This window comes from Harpia harpyja, chromosome 17 (genome assembly GCF_026419915.1).
Source record: "Harpia harpyja isolate bHarHar1 chromosome 17, bHarHar1 primary haplotype, whole genome shotgun sequence".
Classification (NCBI taxonomy): Eukaryota; Metazoa; Chordata; class Aves; order Accipitriformes; family Accipitridae; genus Harpia; species Harpia harpyja.
The window spans coordinates 20,539,941-20,557,021 of NC_068956.1; the positions used below are offsets into that span (position 1 = coordinate 20,539,941).

At 37.3% G+C, this 17,081-nt stretch overlaps 1 protein-coding gene across 1 annotated transcript in view; it reads left to right on the forward strand.

The window, feature by feature from the left end:
* DDX10 (DEAD-box helicase 10) overlaps positions 1-17,081 on the forward strand; it is a 194,397-nt gene that overhangs the window by 111,344 nt on the left and 65,972 nt on the right. The window contains exons 14-15 of the mRNA XM_052813079.1: positions 3,122-3,235; positions 5,429-5,590. Coding sequence (XP_052669039.1) covers positions 3,122-3,235; positions 5,429-5,590 — 276 coding nt within the window. The remainder of the gene's footprint in view (positions 1-3,121; positions 3,236-5,428; positions 5,591-17,081) is intronic.

Below are 17,081 nucleotides of genomic sequence, written 5' to 3' on the forward strand. Positions count from 1 at the left end.
CCAGCTGTGTCCCCTCCCAGCTCCTTGTGCCCCCCCAGCCTGCTCGCTGGTGGGGTGGGGTGAGAAGCAGCAAAGCCCTTGGCTCTGTGTGAGCACTGCTCAGCAGGAATGAAAACATCCCTGTGTTACCAACACTGTTTCCAGCACAAATCCAAAACAGAGCCCCATACGAGCTACTATGAAGAAAATTAACTCTATCCCAGCCAAAACCAGCACAGAACTATATAGGGACTTCAGAACAATGTGAGAGCGGTCCCCCGGAGAGGAACAAGCAGCATTTATGGGACCCCACGGTAGCCCCAGGAGTATATATGCCCCATGGCTGACCAGCCTGACTCTTCTCCTGGACCACGTAGCCTCCCCCCTGGGACAGGGAGGCATGTCAGGAACCACTGTGCTACCCAGCTTCCCTCCTGGGCTGCACCACTTCTCCTGCTGAACAGCGAAGTTATGTAGTTTGTAAAATTGTGCCTACATCTGTGATGAAAATGTTTTGGTATCTGAGTCCATTTGGTCTTAGACAGTCAGTCAGGAGACGGTGTCTGAAGCTGAGGGAGCCTTGATAGCCATTGTCTTTGAAGTATGTTCAGTTTAATAAAGCAATGAAAGCATCCTAATTAAAAACACAGTTTAAGCATCTCTGGGTTGTGTAGAGTTTTATACTAATGCTCTTTCCTGTATGTTTTTTAAAAACCTGATCTCTTACCTTTCCTTAATACTGCATATTGTAAATCTGCCCAATTCACACAGTGTTCTTATACTGTGCTTTTTAGGTGTATGGTAAGGGAAGTTAGCTTCCTATTTGTTTCCTCCTCCTCTTTGTTTGGAAATTTTGTCCTATCCCATTTTTTTCCATGCTACTTTGCAACATCAAAATACTTTTACTTCTCAAAGTCACACATAGGAGGGAGGGGGAACAAAATACAACTGAAAATGTTGCCTATCTATGCATGTAAAGACAGCCCATTGGATATTTGTCCTCTTTAGCCAGGAAAACCTTTTTTAAACCAAGAAATGTAAGCAGCTGAGATTCATATTTAAATATAATTTTACAAAATACTGATGTACCAATTTGAAACTTTCAGCCACCTTTTTTTTACATTAGCATGTTATGCTGGTACCAATAATACTGGCAGTGCAGAAATGAAAGTTTATTAAAAAAAAAAAAAAGAAACAAAACCAAAAGCAGCTGGTGAAAGAAAATGTTGTGGTGTTGAGAAATATCATCCTACCACCTTGAAGTACATCTCTCTTTAAATTCTTTCTCTGGTCAATTCCTGTTGTTCTACTAAGTAGTCCATATTTCAAGGTAATGGTTTTATGCTTATGCAGACTCTCAAACAATTTGTGTTTGTAGGATAAGCAACAGGTGTGAGGGAATAGCGCAACTTTCTGAGCTGTTAAAAGTGTGCCTAAGTAGTAGTAGCTGCACAGTGCAACAAAATTGTATGACAATACTGAGGACATAAGTGCTGCTACAGTTACTATTTTCTATAATAGATATGGTCATTACTTGATAACACAGTGCAGTAGCTGTCACAAACCATTTTTCCTGTTAGGAAGACTGTAATTTTTCTCTTTTATAGTTCATATTTCAGTGCATTAGTGTGCCGACCATAATGATGGTGACTTTCTGAGTTAATTTTTATTGCTTCCCTTTATAGTGGATTTGGTATAGAACATGAAACTGATTAAAATGACCAAAATAAAAAAGAAAAGTGAGAAAAAAAAGTTCATTTTTTCCTTTTTCTCTCTGGTTGCTTTGACCACTTTCTATTATTTATCAGAAGTTTAGACAGTTTAGTGACTGTTTTTCAGGCACTTTATCCTGAGTAGTGGAGCTTTGCAGTCTTTACAGGATGATGAGTTGTGGGTCTTCTATGGAGTCTCCATGTATTCCTCCAGAATATCTTTTGCTATAAAATAATTTCTGCAATGGCAGTTACTGCTTAAAATGTCCTCTATGTGTATTGTGACCCGTTAGATGCCTGAACACATATGGCCTTTCTTCTTGAAAGGGGAGCTCTCAGAAGAAGAGCTGGAGGTTGGGGATCTCCATGTTCTTTGGTTCCATGAAGTTGCCACCAGATGGGTGGCTCTGTGAAACCTATGCAGGCCAAATGTGGATGTGACAATTTATTTTCCACTGCATTTTATAGAAGTAATTAAAATGATCCTCCCAGAGTTGCAAACTATCTCTATAATGCGAAAATACTCTGGATAAATCCTCAATCTCTGTCAAAAATAGAAGTGGCCTCTTCCCCTCTTCTTTGTAACAGCAAGATTGCACACACAAAAAATCAATGTAACTTCAATATCAGTGTGTTTTATACAGGGATACTGTTCTGCTGATAAATATTTGTTTTTTCTGGTCAGTGTTGCTTTCTCAGTGGTAGCCAGGAAAGAACAACCTCAACCTGTTGGAAAGGGTGTTAATGTCTGAATTTTACAATCTCTGCTGACTCATTTATTAGTTTCCCTGGTGTCTTCACCACTTGGTTTCACTAGAACTTTTTTCCTATGATGCTAATAACTTCAGTGATTCTAAATGTTATTTAGTGCTGAGTTTGGTAGACATTTCCTAGCACTGATGTTCTCCACCCTGATGGGACTGCAAGGGACAAGAGTGATGAAATAGGAAGGTTCTTGCATGGCCATTTGCACCCTTCATTGACACAGAAATAACTCAAACTGGTGTCCTGTGGTGCCTGGGGACAACATGATGACAAGTGAGATGAAAGTGGTATCTGATCAGTTGTAGCTAATGGCTTCAGTCAGTTATACTGGATTTCATGTCTGATGAGGCTTGCTAACAGCATAAGCTGGTGAATCTAGTCTCCTTGTCTCAGAAAGGTTAGTGAGATTTAAATGAGTCAGGTGTCCTATTGCTGACAGGATTTAAGTTATGCTGAATTGTTACCAGAGTAAATGAGTTCCTTGTGATACAGCCTGCTTAAAACACTTTTATGAGAAGGTCTGCTAGCAAATTTTTACTGGAAATTACTCTTACTCATGTTTTAGAATTACATTTTAATACATCTAATTGCTTTTAAGAAAGTTTGAAGCATCTACTCTGTGACTAGAAAAAAACCCATAAGAAATCTCATTTTCTTTTATACAGAATGCATCAAAATCAAAGGTGAAGAAAAAAACAACTAAAACCCAAGAAGCCAAAAAAATCTTGAAGAAGAAATTTAAAGTCAACACAAAAATAGTCTTTACTGAAGATGGAGAGGTAATATCAATCCAAAATAACTGTATTTTGGGGGGAACTGAGTTTGTAGTTTCTATAAAGACAAAAATACTTATACTTTGTATAAAAAGATACACTTTTCAAAAGTGTGTGGTTTTTGTAATTTAAGTTTTGCAAAACTGTTCAGCTTCCATTTAGAATTCAATTCCACTGGGAAAGAGGAATGCTGAGCACTGACCTCTTTTCACCTTTGTATGTGTAAGGTACTTGTATGAGAGTTGTTAGTGGATGTACAGAACTGTACCTCTTTTCTGCCTATTATCTTCAGTTTCAAGTGGAATCAAGAGTCTATTTTTTCCTTACAGAAATGTAAAAGAATTTTCCTGTAGGTATTTGCCAAAGCTCCCACAAGTCTTGAGTTAATGTACTGGAATTAAAAGAAGTCCCTGGTTTTCTTTCCATCATTCACTACTTCTAGATTAAATGTTTTGTTAGGAAAGCTAAGGAAGTACCAGATTTTCACCTACTGGCGCTGATGTAGCAGTGCATTGAAATTTGCCAGTAATTTAATTGGATCCTTTAATAGCCCTTGGAAAAATATATTGATTTTTTACTGAAAGGAATTACTGTGGGTGCTAGTCACTCTAGGGTTTCATTGTGGCAATAACCTCACTAGCAAGTCTCCATGCTCCATAAACTTTTCTAACATTTGAGTTCACAGCTTCAGATGCTGTACATTTTTTTTCCATTTCCAGCATTAAGAAAAAAGTAGCCTTTTTTTTTTTTTTCTTCTCTCTAGATTAATTTCAGTAGGGCATAAAATGAAAGACAGGTCACCTTTGCAAGGATATAATTTTCTTTTGTGACCAAACAAAATAAAACATTTTATATTGCAGGTGAAGGGAGTATAGCCATATAATTACTGATAAAATTTATAAGGTTTTAGAGGTTGCCCCATTGACTGGAAATTATATCTTCAGATATTCTTGGATATTCAAAAGCTGTTGTCTCATCTTAAAATACATATGCACATGTTTTATGTATCTATGCAATGAAGCAAAAAGGAGTGAGGATGGAGAAAAAAATAGCACAAGGATTATAGTTAGAAAAGGAGCACAATAGAGAAGGGGTGACTTATTTAAGGAAATGTAAAGTTTGCATCTATGGATGTTGTTCCTGCTTTTTTTCTGAGCTGTGTAAAACTGTGCTTTGAAGTTTTACTGTTCTATTCCACATGCTTCTCTTTGATAAAATAAAACTCCTTTAAGAAATGTATCTTTCTAGAAAATACAAGTACACAAACTCCATTTTATGAAAGGAAGTGGAAATGGTAGGTTTGGTTTATCTAGGTGAATAACACCCTGTATGCATTAGAGAGTCCTAAACATGTTTGGTTTTGCATTTGTACCTGAAAGACACTCTATGTTTCTGCCATATAGTTTCTTTTCAAGAGTTACTACTCTACCAATCCATAAGCAAGAATGATTTTGCAAAGACTACCCCTAGATGATGTCTGCTCATACCATGAGGTATAAGCTATTAGCTCATAAGAATAGTGGGGATATTTTTTGGTGAATGTGTAGTCTTTGTCTTTGCTTTAGAATTTCAGATATTTAAGGGGAGCTGGATGTGTTCAGCATGTCATCCATAAGTCAAACTGGAATCATCAAAGATTTCCAATCCAGTTTTCATACAATAACCAATAAAACCCTCCACATGTGTTCTCCTTGCTTCTCCCAAAACATGAACCTGCAGTCATGGGTTTTTTGTGTACTGTATGATGAAGGCTTACATCGTTTTTCTCACAGTTAATATGTTGGAATATTGATTGTTTACATGAAAACATACTGTTTAGATTTACTAGTGTTGTGTTCTGTTGCATATATTTTGGAGAGTCATTTCTTGAAAGCAAATATAATTTTTCTCCCAAAATGACTAGCAGGATTATAAATTATTTGTTTCATTAAGCAAAGAGAGAAAAACAAGTGAATCCATTAAACAGTAACATGGTGTAATGAAGACATGATTTTCAAATATGCATTTTTGACTGAATGTGATGTTAAATAAGGTATCCGAGTTTGTATTGTGCAAAAGTTTTGTTTGTTTGTTTCCTTTGCAAATGGCCTTTTTATTTAGTCTAGAAAAATAATGTATTGGAATATTTAGAGCATCAAAACTTTGATGTGGAAAAAATGGTTCTAACCATTACTTTTCTTGTTGATTTGTGTAATTCAGTTAGTGCAGCAGTGGCCACCTGTGCAAAAATCCAGTTTGATGAAAGCAGATGAGGAAGATGATGCCAGTGGTATCAACTTAGATAAAGCGAAAGAGATACTGAGGGAAGAAGACAAATTTGACAAAGAAGAATACAGGAAGAAAGTAAAGGAAAAACATAGGGTAAGTTGATTTCTACCTCAATTACTGAAGTGTGGAAATAGATACTGTGATATGGATTGTTCAGTGATGAAAAATACTTAAATATATTGTGAAATAAGTGTAGTACAAGTTCATTTAAATTAATCGGCTTTTTCAGGACTATGTTGCACACGGAAAGACTATCCTGATGTAAGTAGCTGGATAACACAAAGCCTTATGCAATACCAGATGTGGGTAACAGTGGAGCTTTATTTACAACTTTAAAATCTTGTAAGAGTTCAGTGGGAGCATCATTTTTTTTAAGCAGCGTTCAGTGGAAGGGTTTGTTTCACAAAAAGAAAGTGTTTGGCATACGTGCTCTAACAAATGCTGAAGATGTTTGGGGGAAGGGGAAGTGAAAGAGCGTCTCTGAAATGTCTTCAGACTACCACTTGCTCAACATTCAGTATTACATTTCAGGTAGGCAAAAGTGCTAACTTCTTGCATTGGTGTTATTAGGGCTATTAGAATTCGTGTCATGAATTATTCAGATAGTGTCATATAATTTTGGCTGTAATTTGAACACTTCAGTATCTGCAGTCTGGCTTCTCTCTGGCATTTAAAAACCTGTAAATTGCAGACCATAAGTTTGCAAACTGCTTCTGTATTATTTGTCGTGGACCAAAGCAGAGTTTTCTGACCTTGACACATACCAGTCATATGGAACACAGCTGGATGTCTTTGAGTTCAGGGATCGTTCTGTTAGTCATTGTGAGAAGGGTTTGGATTTCTCCGGATAATGGATAAATGCGAGATCCCAGGACTACGTGTTATTAAAGGCCTGCTTTATACTCAAAGCTTCTAATTTCCAAAGCATTAAAAAATGTTTTATTGCCCTGCTCAGCAAATGCTGACTTTATCCAGTTTGACTTTATCCACTGATTGCTAGTGATTAGTGCTAGATGTTCTAGTGTCTGTTAAGGTTTGTATTTGAACAAAATAATTTGGAGGGGATTTGTGAAAGCTTCAAGTTATGTTTGGGCACTGAAGTATTCCAGCAAAAGTCAAAGCATACTTCACACATTCAATTTGCAAGTCTACTCCTATAGTCCTGTTACAGTCATTTGACATCTACAAAAAAATCTCACCTCTTCTTTCGCATCATGTTGCATTTGAAAGTAGCTGCAAAGAAATAATGTTTTCTGTGCTATAGGTGAAATAGTGAATTTTACAGAAAGCAATGCTATCAGATTTCAAGGATGCAGCTTAATAAACAAGGAAGGAGAGATTGATTTATGACTTTCCAATCAGTCTGCTATTCACTAGCAAATTCATATACTTTCAGTGACACTGTTGTATGTTTGACATCAGACTTCAGTGATTAAATACTTCATCAGCTGGTCTGTTAACACAGCTTCACGTTGTAATACTGAGGAGAACAAATGACATTGATCAGATATTTACCTGCATTAAAAAAATATTTCAAATGTGGAGATACTATGAAAAGAGAATGCCTCTTTTCAGAAGTGAGGCAGGCAAAATGAACAGAACTGGCCACATCATCAGTATATCGTGGGGGTTTTTTGTAATTATGGAAAGTATCAAGTTCCTTGTGACCTAGCTTACTGCATGAGTGTTTCACATTACACCTAATTATTATCCTTTATGAAATGAAATAAAAGAAATTAATGCTAGTATGTAAAAAAGAAGGAAATATATTTAAAAAAAAAAAGACTTCTGATAGAGGTACTGTGAAATGTGTGTCTAGTTTTTAGGGCTGCCTTACTGCATTCAGTCATTGCATGCACGTTCAGATTTTTTGTGTGTTAAGAATTTGAGGTGAAAGATACTTCATGTGGTAAATTCTCTGTACATGATGAAGTATTCAGTTTCCTGTTTGTCATTTAATTTTTGAAATGGTCTTACAAACAGTTTAGTATCCTAATAGCCAAATTTAAAGGAGATGAAACTTAAAAGGAAAGAAGGGGCAGGAAGGTGATAGGTGTGAGTTCAGGATTTACTTTGGTAGAACCTCATTTGCCTCCCCCACATCTCACTAAACTTGTGGTTAAAGATGATCCTCCACCCTCACTTCAGAAGGCATTCAAATTTGAGATACCAATTCATTTTACATATTAATTAATACAGGCTATATAAGGTAAGGCTGCCACACAGATTGAATGTATTTCTGTTACTCTACCTTATTATTAAGTCATCCTTTATGTCTGGGATTCTTGACAGACAGGTGTTGCTGCTTAGGAAATAGCTGTAATAGTAACAGTTGGGAAAATATGTCAAGTCCTGCTCTTGTGTCTCATCCAAGCAGAGACGAGCGCTACCTCCTTTCTCTTGGGTCATGTTTAGCTGGTGTAGTGATCAGAAGATCCACTCCTCCAGTGACCCATGAAGAAGCTACATTGTTACTATGTGGGGCAGATGTTATTCAACTTTTTCTTAACAGAAAATGGGTAATTACTTAAATTCACAGTATAGAGAGAAGTTCTATGGCATAATTTAGACATCATAGATAAGTGTCATATATAAACATTATTTTAGCCATTTCAGCTATCGGTTTCTCACTAATATTTTTGGGGAATTTATCGCATTGTTGGTGGGGCAAGTCATCAGTCCTTCATTAATGAAAGAATGCTAGGGCAAAATTTGAACTGCCTCACAGTAAAAAGGAGTCATGTGGCCACTTTCACAGTGACTTTGCAATGGTATTTAAAAATTCTCCCACCTCATAAGGTTTCCCTTCCCAAAAGAGAACATAATCACTCAGCAGGAGATACTTAGTTGAGTTTGAATCTTTGGCTGGCATCTCAGTGATTGTGATGGAAGAAGAACTACCCAAGTCCATGTATCGTGACTGTACTGCAGAAGCCTGATCAGGTGTCGGATCGTTGTCTGAATTTGCTATTAAAAGTTTGGTTGTGTCTGTAAGCCTGGCGGGCTAGTGGTGTAAGTTATTTCTTAGCCTCATTTGGAGGGAGAGGATGAAACCTAAAAGAGATTCAGGTGTGTTACCAACAAAGGGTATGAAAGCAATAAAAAGACTAGGAGACTTTCTTATCTTATTTTCATGACTTCAGATTTTGCGTAAGTACGGATGTCTTAGTGCCCCTTCTTGTGTCACTGAAAGAGGAGCTTTTGGAAGTCACATACTTTCATCCCATCTTACACATCCCCTCACTGGCATTTAGCAGTCCCTTTTATACAAAGTCTTAAATCCACAGCTTGTGATTGTCATTGCTGCTTTAAAATCATCCATACTTCACTATCAGCCAAAATACATCATGGCATAGCACGAACTCTGTTGTCTGACCTTTCCTTTCTGCAGTAATGCTGATTATTTCATTCCCATCTTTGTTTTCTTTCCTTCCCACAAGCAGACTGCTGTAGATCTTTGTCCATTTGACATCTTTTCTAACAGCAGATGTGACAACTCTCTGTTTTGTAGTTTTCCACCTTGGTTAATGAATTCTCCTACAACTCTCGCTTTCCTAGTTTTTTGAAAAAGCCGTGGTTAAATTTTTCCTCTCTGCTTTTGCTTCCGATTTGTTCAAGATCTTTGCTTAACTTTTTCATCAATTTAACTTTCTCCTGTTCCTTCACTTTCAGCAAGTTTCAAATGTCTGTATCTTGATTCATATTTCCTCCTCTTAATTTCTTTTCTTGCTACTGCAGCTGAATCTTGGTGTACTTTCCTGGTTTGTATGTTTAGCAGTTTTAATTTTTTTCTTTAAATTAATTTTTGAAACATGCTAAATTGATTACAGTTATTATATAGGTAGATTAGAAGACCACTAGAGACAAATGCATTTTCGTTCTGTATAAACCAAATATAGCAGTCTGCTACATGGTTAGGTACATAAGTAATCAAAAAGTTCTCTGAAGCTGAATGTATGCTAGTACCTGAAGCCTTTACATTGGCTTTAAAATGGTGACTTAGAATAACAAAATAATTTATGGAAGGCTATGAAAGCATATCTTGTTTCATCCAGTTTTTTACGTGCACATGGGTGCAGATTTTGATTTAGCTTGTGAGTGGATATAGAAAAAGCATAGTTTTTATAAAGCTTGTCATTTTATAGGTTATCTTCCATTACGAATCCCTCTCATGGTTTCTTCCATATAATCTTGAAAATTAAAGGTCTTTGGGGGGAAAAAAAAAACTTCTTAACATCAAAACTTGCACAAAATAGCTTTTTTTAGGTGAGTACGGCCTGTAAGCTTAGTATGAGTTTTCCTTGAGAAACCATTTCTGATGAAGAGCAAAACTATTCAGCAAGTATCCACAGGCCATTGCTTTTAAATCCATTTGTGAAAATGTCATTTAAATGAGCACAGTTTTCAGTATGATCAGAAAAATGTTTTGGTACATTCATGAGATGCTTGGATTAGATGAGATGTGTGTTGCAGTGCCTTAAGGCTTGTGGAAACTTGCAAAGTATCTACACTATAATTAGGTTTCCGTCATGAGTCTCACATTTTGTTATCCTCTCCTTCCTCTGCAAATGGGGAAAACCTGAAAAATCAGATGGATTAAAAAAAAAAATCTGAGGTATAATTGTGATGTAATTAATACTTATTGAAATTTTGGAAGGAAAGTAAATTTTAGCAGTTGAGCACAAGGGAAAGGGCAGTAACACTGATGAAGATGATGTGAAAAGAATTCTGCATTAATGGATATTTAATGACAGCCCAGCGAGAGCTATAGATTTGAGCTCTTTTGAAATGTGTAAAATGTTATAAACAACAATAAAGGGAGAAGTGTATAAAGTATTCAGAACATGTTTTCGCACTCCATTTTTCAAGTTTTCAACTGAAAATGCGCTGTTATTAGGAGGAAAATAGTGGCAGAGAGGGATTCATCTCGCTTCTTAATAACCTCTGTTTCTGTAACCCAGGCTCAGAAAAATGCCCATTGATGCTGAAGCAAAAATTAATAGGAGCCTTATTTCTTACCTCACCTGCCAGCAAGTAAGATATGCTGTGAACTTGGGATGATCAATGTGAGAAGATGGCTAGAAGTATTTTGTTTGTTTGTTTTTGAGCAGTATGAGTAGCAAACAAGCTGAGGCTGTCGTCAGGGGCCTGATACTGCACAATGCAGGACTTACGTACCTCCCTGGAAGACTTTAAACAGCTGTGGTTGTAGAGGTATGACAACAGTTAGACTTCAGGTCACAGGGGGGGGATCTTTCAGAAGATGCTGCACTGTAAGCATTTGTACCACTCTGTATTTTAAGTGTAATATATATTTTGTATTTTTGAAACTCCTTGCAGAATCTTATAATGATACTGCTGTTGCTGGGAGGAAACTGGCCATTGTTACATTTTATATTGCTATGTAGTTTAATATTTGCCCTTTTATAGAGATTAGCAGATCATCTACATGCAAGCAATGCTCCAACCACCAAAACAAACCAACATTCCCAACTGAAAGATAAAATTGAATCAACTTATCAGTATTTCTTTGAATATTATTTAAAAAAAAAAAAGGATATCAAGTACAAAATTGGTCACTATTACATAAACAAATCTTAATACCTTCAGGGAAAAAAGCAAAAGCTTTTTGATTATTTTGTGTTTGTTTGGGGTTTTTTTATTAATCTCTTAACATTTGATTTTAGAAATCTATTAAATAATCTCTTCAAGCAACAAACTATATAAACATAATGATGTAAAGCTCATCTATAGAGCTACGTTAGAGCTGATGTTTACTTTATAGGTATGGAAACTGAAACACATACGTCTAGTATGACCTATCTAAGACAACATAGGAAAAGTGTGGCGTCAAAGGCATCTGAAAGACAGCACGGTGACAATCTTAAACATTAAACAAGCACTGGAAAAAGTCTTAGAAGCAGTTGGAAAAAAGACCTTCTCATTTAAAAGAAGAAAACACAAACTAGCGGAAACTGACCCTTAAAAGAACATTGTTAGAACGAAACCAACACGGGAAACCAGCAGACAAAACTGAAAATTATTCCCTTCTCATTTAACGTCTGAACACACTGAACATGTTTTAAGGATAGAAATTTTTTTTAAAAGTTGGTAAGTAGGCCGTCTAGTTTAAATATATGTATGTTTAACATACATATGTATTGTCACAAAAGTGTTTTGGGATGTTCATCGACTGAAGAGGAAAGGGACATAAGGTAGGACACATGTATACATACAGTTTGTTTCTGACAAACAGCCTTCCAATAAGAAAGAGATATTAAATCACAGTAATTAAAATACAGAGGCAGTCCAGTAACCAACTTTTTTGTGTGTGAATGGCATCTAAGCGAGATTCTGATCCTACAGAAACCAAAGGGATTCTTTCAAATAAATTCACAGAACCTTCCATTCTACCCTGTATACACATACGCAAACACACACAGAGAGAGGGGTAAAGGTAACCCAAATTCAACTCAAAATGCAGTTTCAACAGAATTTCATCAGGAATTAAGTTAGTTAACAGTGTTTAGAAGTAACATTTAAAGCTGTGAACTAAAATCTTAATGACAAAGTCAGTGGGAGTTGCACTGCAAAACACGCTAGTATTTTCTAGAGAAAAGTAGAGGAAAAAGGCTGAAGAAGATGGACTTCATCCCATTCTGTGGCTGCTTTTGGTTTTGAAGGGATGATACCATTTAAGAGTAGGAATTCATAATCTAGACAGGTCACAGACTCGAGCTGTCTTAATGCAGCCCGTGTTAAGGAAACACCCAGCTGTCATACACCAGATCTGAGAAGGCAGAAAAACCCTGCAACTATCTGTGCCTGCTCATGCAGATACAGGTACCCAGCAGTAATCGAGTCCTCAGCAAGCGAAGGGTGCAGGTCCTGTCAGAAGCTGCTAGATTGCCTCAAAGAGCCATGACAGGTAGAGGTCAGCATTTTGGGCAGTTGTGCCATTACATCCTCCAGCAGGACAAGCAGTCTGGCATGGAAGCTCCCTTACAGCACTAAGGCTGCAACTCTGCCTTAGCTGAAGTTAGGTTAAGCCTGCACTACTTCAGCCTCCACCCACAGCTGCATTTTCCTGGCATTCATCTGATTAGGGTGTACACAAACAACTGACTGGCAGTTATTTCATTTTCTTATTTTTCACATCAACAAGATGAGGTCAAGAACTCTGATTTTGCTGGAAAACTCTTAGAAAACATTCAAGGGCACTTCAAGCTTTAAGTGTAGCCCATCCAGCTGTTGAAGTGGAAGAAAAGCAAACAATGAGCAAGCCCTTGCCTCCGCCAGCAGCACAACAAGGCCAGATGGATGCTGCTGCTAAGACTGAAAAGGGATGCCTGTCAACTCACTTGTCAGTGTCCATTCCCCTTATCTTAATTGTTCTGCACTTGGAATGTAACAGCAGCATTGCCTGCACACAACAGCTATGAAAGAGTTCAGACAGGCCTTCCAACAAAGTAATACTCTCTTGATTTATTTTACACATCTCTCCATCTCTAATACTTTTCTTCTTTGCTGGTCAGCTAAACACTCCTCTCAGCAGCAACCTTCTTCCCTTTATATTTTGCTCCTATGCTGGCACACTCCTTATATGAGAGAATTTTATCATCCTCACCCAGCACCACATTAAACCAACTGTACAATTACACTGAAATCTGACAAATTTCACCTCAAAGTGAAGGACTATTAAAGTGCTTTACTTAATAAAGAGCATAATACTGCACTGAGATTTTTTTTGCTTCAGATTATTTCCTTTGAAATATGATGCAATCTCTCTTCAGAATTAATGTATTGATTGATTTCAAACTACAAATACTATTTTTCATGGGTGCATTCCAGCATACTGAATGGTTTGCGCTGTATAGCAGCTATTTTTATGTTTATTAATTGCAAATAATTTTCTTTAATCATGAGTAAAAATTTGATAAAATAAAGAAAATCGCTGGGGGGATCTTTTCTGTTTATTGAACTGTTATACACAGTATTCAATGATCTATTACAAGATGCTACAAGTAATTTTAGCATTATTTTATGAAACTATAGACCAAACATGTTTAAATCATAACTACTCTGTCGTCAACAGAAATCATTTGCAAAAGCAGGATTGAGAGCAAGACAGAGCCTAGAGCTCCAGTTCAAGTGGGGCTGCCAAAGGAAGGGGTAAGGCACAGGGCATTCTCCCCCAAGAGCTTTCCCATCTGGGCCATGGCTCAGCCAGCCCTGGGGTGAGGCTTGTGGCAGGGACCAGAGGTAGGAGAGAGACAAAGGCCACAGCATTACAGCAGGAAGTAAACCCCAAGGAATGCAGTGCGGCATGAGACACACAAAGGAAAAATAATCCACTATAACTATCAGCTGACATCGTAACTGATGTGGTCACACCATTCTTCTCCTACTAGTTGAAATTACCAGCATTACTGCTTTTAGAAATAAACTCACAGTTTGATTCTAACCTTTGGCCAACTGCAGGCTATAAAGCAAATGAATTCTTCCCTCAGAAGTGAACTGTTGTGCTTTAACCCCAGCCAGCAACTAAGCACCACGCAGCCGCTCACTCCCCCCCCCAGTGGGATGGGGGAGAAAATTGGGAAAAGAAGCAAAACTCGTGGGTTGAGATAAGAACGGTTTAATAGAATAGAAAAGAAGAAACTAATAATGATAATAATAACACTAATAAAATGACAACAGTAATAATGAAAGGATTGCAATGTACAAATGATGCGCAGTGCAATTGCTCACCACCTGCTGATCGACACCCAGACAGTCCCCGAGCGGCGATTCCCCCGCCCCCACTTCCCCGTTCCTATACTAGATGGGACGTCCCATGGTATGGAATACCCCGTTGGCCAGTTTGGGTCAGGTGCCCTGGCTGTGTCCTGTGCCAACTTCTTGTGCCCCTCCAGCTCTCTCACTGGCTGGGCATGAGAAGCTGAAAAATCCTTGACTTTAGACTAAACACTACTGAGCGACAACTGAAAACATCAGTGTTATCAACATTCTTCACATACTGAACTCAAAACGTAGCACTGTACCAGCTACTAGGAAGACAATTAACTCTATCCCAGCTGAAACCAGGACAGTTGGTGCCATATTTATTAGAGCTGGATTTTCAGATACCAAGTTGCTTACAAGCTGAGCAGTTAAAAATAATAAAAACATATTTTGCATGTAAGCAGCACAAACTTGGTGTGAAATCTGAGAGGAGACAAATGTGGGATGCCGCAGTGCTATTTATTAAGTCACTTTTCAGAGCACATTTGTGCTTTAAAATCTGAGTGGAAACCAGTTCTTGAATATGACAAGGCCAGTATATGAGAGATGCTATGAACTTTTGAAGAGCTGTTTGTGTACTTTCTGCAGCACAGCTGACTGTCCTTAACTATGTCACGCTAAAATAACAAGACATGGTAAAACACCGAGAAATGATTATCAGGTACCAGTATCAACTAAGATGTATTTGCAAATGACAGCCAGATTTTTCCAGGCAACAGAGTGATTTGTTCCAAACCTCAGCCACCTTTAAGATCTGTTGTGTGGTAGACCATTACCTCAGCTGTTAAATAAAATAGGTTGGTAGCTCCAAATTAGGGCATCAGTATGTATAGGATCAATTATTAAAAACACAGTGTTAAAATCTTTGATCAGAACCTGTGGGAGTTCTTGAGCATTTAAATAAAATGACTTCAGATGACTCAGATGAACATGAAATTTTTACAGGAAATAGGTTTGCCTTAGTTGTACTGAGTGATACTATTTCTTGCCTTTAGGTAAACAAATAGAAGAGGTCAGTAAAATTCTGCACTGCTAAAACTGCAGTATACCACCAACTAAAGGAATTTATTTAATGTAAGTCTGAGCAGTTACGACCTGTGTACAAATTCTTTAAAAGAAAGAAAGGAGACTTTTATTGTACAAATGGCTTACAAATTAAAAAGCTGAAAGAAAAATTACCATATGAAATGAAGCTGTTAATAATACATGGCAATAAACCCTATATATTTTGAATATTGCAGCTAAGCCTCTGGACAAAGTAAAATGAACTCTTAATCAACTGCAGAAAGAAGAGAGTCAAAGGAAGAGGGCATTTCCTGGTGGCAGGGGGCAGGGAAGAACTTCTAGCTTTCAAAATTGCTGGATTTTTTTTTTTTATAACTAAAAACTTGGGATTTTCACATATTCTTAATCTTACCAACTAGAGAGAGCTGTCATGATACTATTGATTATTTTTTTGCCTCAGCTTGAGAACATGGAATGTAAATGTTAGAATATTTCTTTTCAGTAAGTGTGTTGGAGTCTTGAGGAGAAGTAAAAAGCGTATGAGGTTTTGGTTTAAAACCCAACAGTGAAAGAAAAAGGAAATATGACTGTGAAAAGAAGCCAGTGGCAGACTTCTTAACTTCAGAGTTAAGAACAGCAAGCAGCTTTTCCATATATTAGAAGCTGCTTTATCCATGGGTTTGGCTCCTTGTTAGGCAGAGCTGGTTCTGTTGTCAGTTCTAGAGCAGGAAAGGTAGAATGTTTCCATGACTGTAACTCTTCTTTGTTTAGTTGAAAGCCAAATGATTTAGCCACATTACATGATGATGACTAAAAACTTTCATTCCTGTGATTACTGAGGTTATTAACCATCCCTGTTAACTAGATGTGTAATTGGGGAGGAAAAAAAGATAATTTGCAGGAAATTTTAAAAAGCAGATCAAGAAGACCTCTGATCTGTGTAATACCATTAATGAAGAACTAAATGAAAGGAATATAATGCTAAGCAGTGTGGTTTTGTGGAAAGTAGATGCGTAGTGAACTGTGTGTGTTTATGTATTTTTATCAGAGCAGAACCTGGCTTGTAAACACATCTATGGAATACACTGAAATTTCTGCAATGCTTTTCACTTAAGCGTTTTGATTATAAATAAACATAGAACAAATTAAATGGACCAAAACCTCAATAACTGGAACATCCCAACCCAGTGGCTTCTGATTAAGTAGGTGTTTGTGGTGGGCCCAGGGGATTTGTTCCATGGGAAGTGTATTATTTCAAGATTTTTTTAGTGACATGGGAGAAATCTTTCTTGCTAAGTTGGTCTGAAACAAAGTTGTGTTTTAAGATAGGCAGAACTACAAATTTCTAGGAAGAAGAAATTTAGAATAGAGTTTTAGGACTGAGAGCTCTTCCCTTAGAGATATAGACCTTGAAAAAGATTTGGGTGATGTGGTGGTTGATCAAGACAACGTGAACTATTCCAGTGGGATTTTTCTGACAGGATCAAAAGGGCTAATAGAATTATTGAATATACAAACAGAAGTGACAGGTAGAGTTGGGGAGATGGTGAAATCTCAGATATGTCTGTTCCTGAAACACTTAGGAAAGTAGACCTATATGCTGAGAGACATCTGGAGCTGATTTTCTTTACCTTGCAAAAGAGAAAGTTAAGAGGAAGCATGATAAGCGTGTATCTACGTAAGGACCTAAACTTTGAAAATGGGGGTTCCTTCAAACTGGTTGAGAGACCAGTTAGGCAGTTTGGACGTGGTCTAAAAATCAAAGATCAGTAGCCTCAGACTAATATCAGAAGTA